General features: G+C 52.2%; 1 protein-coding gene across 1 annotated transcript; it reads right to left on the bottom strand.

The window, feature by feature from the left end:
- Positions 1-5,541: 5,541 nt before the first annotated feature.
- LOC141726610 (olfactory receptor 14J1-like) lies at positions 5,542-6,459 on the bottom strand. Its single transcript, XM_074531562.1, has one exon. The coding sequence runs from the start codon at positions 6,457-6,459 to the stop codon at positions 5,542-5,544; it is 918 nt and encodes a 305-aa protein (XP_074387663.1).
- Between the last annotated feature and the right edge of the window lie 549 nt (positions 6,460-7,008).

Below are 7,008 nucleotides of genomic sequence, written 5' to 3'. Positions count from 1 at the left end.
TGAAAACCTTACAAAAAAAACCACTTTCCTCCTCCCCACTACCTGACTTTCTCAATCCGATACATTCTCCCAAATCACCAACTGCCCAGCCTGGCACCACACTTTAGTATACTCAAACTTCAGTTCATGAAGAGGAAAGGAGTCCTTCTTGTTCCATAGGCTTCCCCTGGAAACACACTGAAACCTCGTGTGCTTCCCTGCCACTTCGGCACCGCCCGGAAAAAAGTCCTTTTGCCGCTTGTGACATCTTCCTTCCATGCCCAGTGCTCTCACCACTGTGCATGGACCAGAGCTGCTTTTAGGGTTGTCTTTCAAGGATGCCTTGTCTCACTCCAAAAAGGCACAGTCTCTGCTTTGGGACATCTGTCCCCCCCATATTTTTCCAACCCCCTGGGGCCGGGGGGTCCTCACGATGAACCCTCCTGGTTCTGAGCCACTGCTTCCCCCTAAGTGCAGTCTCTGTGTCACAGGAACAAACGGAGTCCATGGCCACAAGAAAAGTCCAGCCAAAAGGCCACTCCAAATCATCTCTCCCCATTCAATCATCTCCACGTTCTTCGGGCCAGGTCCTTGTCTCATCTCATCTCTTATCTCCCTTCTTATTCAGCTTCGAGGAGGATTAGCATTTTTGCAAGGCCCCAATCATGAAAGAAAGGGGTTAAAACTTTCAGTCTCTGTCTGTCCCGGAGCTGCGGCACTCCCACACACGCTGCCGCTCCGGCCGGGCACTCTTCCCCCCCTTTCTCCTCCTGGGCCGGCTGCTATCACATTCGGTGTCGCCGGCTCTCTCTCTCCCTCCTGGGGGGGGGGTGGGGGGGTGGGATGGCTGCCCGAGGGCTGACTCCCTGGGATCTTCCACCCTTCCATCCTCGAGGGCCTCCTCACCTCCCATCTCTGTCCAGGCCCAGGGCCTACCACGTGGCTGCCCCTCCCCCGCCCAGCAGCAGCGGCTGGACAGGGGAGGGAGATCTGACCTCTTCTCCTCCACGTCCCAAGAGAGCCTCCCACGGCCAGAGCCCTGCTTTTTAACCCCTGTGTATTCTCGGAGGTGCGTCCAAACCCCACTGGCTACACCAGGTGTCAGTATCAAACTCCGAACATCCATTGGTTTGACCACAGCATCCCAGAATTCCCACTCCTTCCTGGTCAAACCACCACACTAGTAATTCATTGAAATGTGCAATCTCCAATTGACATTGAATCCAAGTACCTCCTCATGCAGTTTGAATGGGTATGAAAATCAAGACCTTTCATGGCTGACAATCAGTCAGACTCTGTCCCTACCCCCACCGCACCATTTTCCCCATCCAATCTGGCACTCAGAGCAGCCTTGTGCAAATCTGAACTTCCTCCAGCCCACACTGGACCTAGCCAACAGACCACAGTTGAACAGGATATAACTTAATAAAAATTACACCATTAAAATAACAATCACACAATTACAAACTCTTCCCTGAGCTATGTGCAATGTCCCAGCATGTCTGATGATTCCACTGTTCACAACTGGTTTGCATACTAAAATTAATTTTTGACTAATGTGGTTCTGTGATAAATATAAACACAATTAAGTTCTTGTATCAGGATTCTTGTCCTGGACTGAGGACAGAACAGCTGAAACAATTCCTGATTTTCAAATCTATCAGTGGTGGATGGAGAAGGGAGGTCAGGCTGCTCTTGGTGTTGAGAAAATGCTGAAAGCAGCCTGACTCATTTCATCTGCTCATGCCCTGGCTGATCTCCCCTCTTTCCCCTTCCACCCATTGGCTTTTGTCTCCCCCCAGCCCCCTATGAAGAGCCTGGCTCTGTGTTCTCCATCCCCTCCTGGCTGGCACTGCCAGACTGGCATAAGAAGCCCCTCAGCCTTCCCTGCTCCAGGCTGGACCAGCCCAGCTCCCTCAGCCTCTGCTCACAGCCCAGGGGCTCCAGCCCCACCTTGGGGCCCTTCCCAGACCCTGCTCCAGCTGCCAGACATCTTTCCTGCCCTGGGCAACCCAACCCAGGCCACAGTGACCTGGATAATCCCAGTCCTTGCTGTCCTGGTCACACAGCCCTGGCCCCTTGTCCCCTGTCACGCTCTGGGGTGGATCCTGTGGAACATCCTTTGGTGGAGGCTGTGGCTCCAGGTGGGCCGGGGGGATCCCGGGGGACAGGGACCCTGCTGGGCATGGACAGCATTGGAGTTGTTGGGAGAAACTGTGAGGGGGAGCTGGGGCAGAGTGACGAACCCAGTGACCTGACACAGCCCTGCTGGGATGTCACACAGCCCCTCTGGGATGTCACAGCCCATTCTCCAATGTCACACAGCTGATCTATAATGTCACACCAGAGTCTGTGTGTAGAAGCGAAGGGAGACAACCCATCCTCTGATCAGCATTGAACTCCGATTTATTGATCCAACATGTACATTTTATAACCGTGTTAATTAAGTTCATACATATTGCAAAACCTGAGCTCATCATTGGCTACAGATCACACAGCAACCCCTCCTTTTGCTTTCAATACCTGTGGTTTGTTACTGAGACCAAGACTTGTTTTTCTCATCCTGTTATGAACGGTTCTCAAGGCCTCCATGGTTGTCACTTTGCTTTCCCATAACCATCCAAATACAAGGTATTTACTTGTTATTAAAAAAAAAAAAAACCTGAGAACACTGTGTTTACAGAAACGTGCCTGGGAATTTTGTTATTTACAGGATCAGGCTTGAGAATTTGCTGCTTACAGCTGCCTTTTACTTTTCCATCAGCTGTATTTTTTCATGGCCTTTTTTTCCTTCAAGCCATGTCTGAGCAAAATTCACCAACATCTGTGATGCCATAGTCTGCACTGTGATGTCAGACCTCTGCCCTGTGATGTCACAGCTGGATCTCTGATGCCACAGAGGCAGACTATGATGCCATGGCTGCTCAATGACCTCACCAAACCCACTCTGTGATGTCATAGCCCACTCTGTGACCACATGGTACCAGATGATAAATTGTCTTCACCAGGTGAGCTCACACCCGGAGCTTGTTCTCCACAACCCCAGGCCTGTGGAAACCACACAGTGCCCATTGTGTGAGAAGGGGAACTGGAAGTTCAGCAGCCTCAGTGTCCTGCCAGCTCAGCCAGGCCCACGGGAACATTGGGGTCCACGAGCACCAGGGAGACCCCCAGGACAGGAGAATGCATGGGTAAAGGGGAGGGGAAATATATTAATGATTTTGGAGAAATTATTATCATATGTATTTTTAGTCCAGGACAATCAATGAATATGTATGCAAAATACAGAATATAAACAGAAACTTTCCTGTACTCAGCATGCACAGCTTTGGGAGGAGCTCTCCCCCGTGCATCCAGCTGAATAAAGAATGCTGCTTCCTAATGCTACATTGGGGTTAAGGAATTTTCTGTTTTACTAAAGTTTTGGTAACACTCCCACTGCCAAGGAAAATTCTGTCTGCTGCTGTTCACAAACAGAGAAGGGCTGGTGGCAGATGTGGGGCTCAGAGGCTGCCTGGGACACAGTGACCATGAAATAATGAAGTGTTCAATGTTCTGTGAAAGAGGGAGGGGCAGCAACAAAACTTCTGCCCTGGAAATAGGAAGGGCAGACTTTGGCCTGGTTAGGCTGCAGATTTGGGGAATACCTAATCAGGTACTGATTGCTTTAAGGGAAACAGCCCTTAAAAACAAAGGGGTCCTGGAAGGACGGACACATTTCAAGAAAGTAATCATAAGGGGGAAGAAGCAGCCTGTCCCAGTGTGGCAAAAGATGAGCTAGTGAGGAAAATGACTGGCCTGGCTGGGCATGGAGCTTTTCTGTAGACTCAGGGGTGGAAAAAGGACCAGGAACTCAGGAAGTCTTTAAGGATGTTGCTGGGTCATGCAGAAAGTAAAGCTGAGAGTTGAAAACTCTATTAAAACTTAACCTGGAGGGTTCTGCAAAAAGAATAAAAATGTTTTTATAAAAAAAATAATAGCAAAAAGGAGGAGGAGTAGGAGAACGTCTACTCTTTATTGGATGCAGTGGAGAATATAGTAACAAAAGATAAGGAAAAGGCTGAGCTACTTTACCCCTAGTTTGTTTCAATTTTCAATATTAGGAGAGGATATCCTCAGGACAAGTGCTCTCCTGAGCTGGTAGATGGGCACAGGGAGCAGAACAGCCCCTGGAATCCAGGAGGAAGCAGTGGGTGACCTGCTGAGCCACTCAGATGCTCACAGGTGAATGGGATCAGACAGGATCCATCCTATGGCAATGAGGGAGCTGTAGATGAGCTCCCCAGGCTGTGCTCCATCATTTACCATCAGTGCTGGCTCAGCAGGGAGCTCGCAGAGGACTGGAGGTGCCAGTGTGAGCCCATCCCCAAGAAGGGCTGGAAGGAGGATCTGGGGAGCTCCAGGCCTGTCAGCCTGACCTGGGTGCCCAGCAAGGTTATGGAACAGATCACCTTGAGTGCCATCACAGGGCACCCACAGGATGGCACTCACAGGGCACTCCCAGCTGATGGGAACAAACTTTCTGGCTGAGTGCAGAGGCCAGGACAAACCTGGGTGGTTTCCCTGCCATCCCCCAGCCCTTGCTGGCCCCAGGGCTGATGGCATTTGTGCTCCCTCAGGTTCATGTCCCCACAACAACAGCATGGGGGTGCTCCCCCTGCTCTGTGCAATGCAAACAGGGGCTGCTGAGCCAGTGCTGCTGTGTCTGTGCCTGCAAGGATGGGGCACCTGTGTGAGCTGGGGAGAGGCCAGGGCTGCAGAGGGGGGATGTTGTTGGCAGCTCCATGAGGACGCTCTGGGACAATGCCCTGGGCTGTGCAGCGCACTGGGAATGGATCAGCCCCTGCTCTGCTGCTCCTTCCCGTCTGTCCCAGGGCCCTTGCAGAGCCCCAGCCCTGCTGTTTGCCCCCAGCCCACCCACAGCCAGCCTGGGGCTGCTCACGGGGGTTTCTGTGCTGAGCATTGGCCTGGGTGTGTTCTTGAGAGAGCCTGGGCAAGGAGCCTGGAGCCCACAGCCCCTGGGCTGAGGCATCAGCGCTGCCCCAGCAGTGCCCATGGCCTGTCCCTGCTGCAGCCCCGGCACTGCCACCCCCAGGGCTGTGCCCGGCCCTGAGAGCACTCAGGCCCTGCAGCAACACCAGGGCCACCAGGGCAGCGGGACAGGGCCATGGCAGCAGCACTGGCAACACCAAGTGCTGCTGCTGCTGGGCACAGCTGCTGGGCCAGCACTGATCTGCCCCCAGCTCTGCACACAGACATTGCTGCTGCAGCTCCAGAGAAGGCAACAAAAGGGCTTCTCTGCAGAAGTGTTTGCGAGGACATTCTTTAGTTCATTTAAAGTCATCAAAAACCTAGCCCCTCATTGACACAGTGTGTGGCCACATGGAAGGTGGAGAGAAACACAACGAATAATAGTACAAACAATGACATATATTTGTGGAAAATATTAAAAACTACAGCAAGGAAAAAAAATACTCCACAAGCAAACCAACAGAAAGTATCAAATATGACTTTGTTAGAAGTGATTTGCTGAAATTGGCAAGCAGTTTATTGTTTCTGAAATCATCCAGTCATCAGTCTCCACACTGCAGCCTTGAGCTCCTGGTTCCTCAGGCTGTAGATGAGGGGATTCAGGGCTGGAGGCACCACTGAGTACAGAACTGTCAGGGCCAGATCCAGGGATGGGGAGGAGATAAAGGGGGGCTTCAGGTAGGCAAATGCTGCAGTGCTGATGAACAGGGAGACCACGGCCAGGTGAGGGAGGCAGGTGGAAAAGGCTTTGTGCTGTCCCTGCTCAGAGGGGATCCTCAGCACAGCCCTGAAGATCCGCACATAGGAGAAAACAATGAACACAAAACAACCAAATGATAAACTGCTAGTAACCACAAGAAGTCCAAGTTCCCTGAGATAGGATTTGGAGCAGGAGAGTTTCAGGATCTGTGGGATTTCACAGAAGAACTGGCCCAGGGCATTGCCGTGGCACAGGGGCAGGGAAAATGTATTGGCCGTGTGCAGCAGAGCATTGAGAAAGCCACTGGCCCAGGCAACTGCTGCCATGTGGGCACAAGCTCTGCTGCCCAGGAGGGTCCCGTAGTGCAGGGGTTTGCAGATGGACACGTAGCGGTCGTAGCACATGATGGTCAGGAGTGAAAACTCTGTTGCAAGAAAGAAGATTAGTAAAAATAGCTGTGAAGCACATCCTGTGTAGGAGATGTTCCTGGTGTCCCAGAGGGAATTGTGCATGGCTTTGGGGACAGTGGTGCAGATGGAGCCCAGGTCAGTGAGGGCCAGGTTGAGCAGGAAGAAGAACATGGGCGTGTGCAGGTGGTGGCTGCAGGCTATGGTGCTGATGATGAGGCCGTTGCCCAGGAGGGCAGCCAGGGAGATGCCCAGCAAGAGGCAGAAGTGCAGGAGCTGCAGCTGCCGCCTGTCTGCCAATGCCAGCAGGAGGAAGTAGCTGATGGAGCTGCTGTTGGACATTTGTGCTGTCTTTACATGGTGATCTGCAAAAAAAGAAATGATGGGGTATCTGGGCTTGGAGAGGACTTTAAATATCCCAGCACATCTTGGGGGCACTTTCCCCCCACTACCTGCCAAAGGCTCTCCCTGCCAGCAGCTGCTTCCCTGTGCTCAGGGCCGGGCCCTGCCAGTGCTGCCAGAGCCCAGCCCAGTCCTGGGGGCTCAGCTCTGCCCTGCAGACCCCTCCCAGCTCAGGCACTGCCCAGGGGCAGCTCTGGCTCTGCAGGCTCTGATGGCAATGTCAGAGTAACCCCAAGGAGGCTGGAAAAATAACACTGATGCAGCCTCTAAGGGGTCCTGTGGTGATTGCTGTTGCTGCCTGCTTTATTCAGATCTGAGAGAATTTTTTAATTTTTCTCAACCTGAACTGAAAGATTAATATCTATGTGCAATTTCCAACCCAAAGCAGTGGATTAAAAAAGCAGGATATCCCCTTTTATGCAGCCCCTGCCTTCCTGTGCTCCCTGTATAATCTACTCGGAAATGTGCTGCAGTTAAATGTCACGCTGG

This window comes from Zonotrichia albicollis, chromosome 36, assembly GCF_047830755.1.
Source record: "Zonotrichia albicollis isolate bZonAlb1 chromosome 36, bZonAlb1.hap1, whole genome shotgun sequence".
Classification (NCBI taxonomy): Eukaryota; Metazoa; Chordata; class Aves; order Passeriformes; family Passerellidae; genus Zonotrichia; species Zonotrichia albicollis.
Note: the sequence above shows the minus strand (reverse complement) of the source record. Positions and strands in the feature narration are given on the sequence as shown.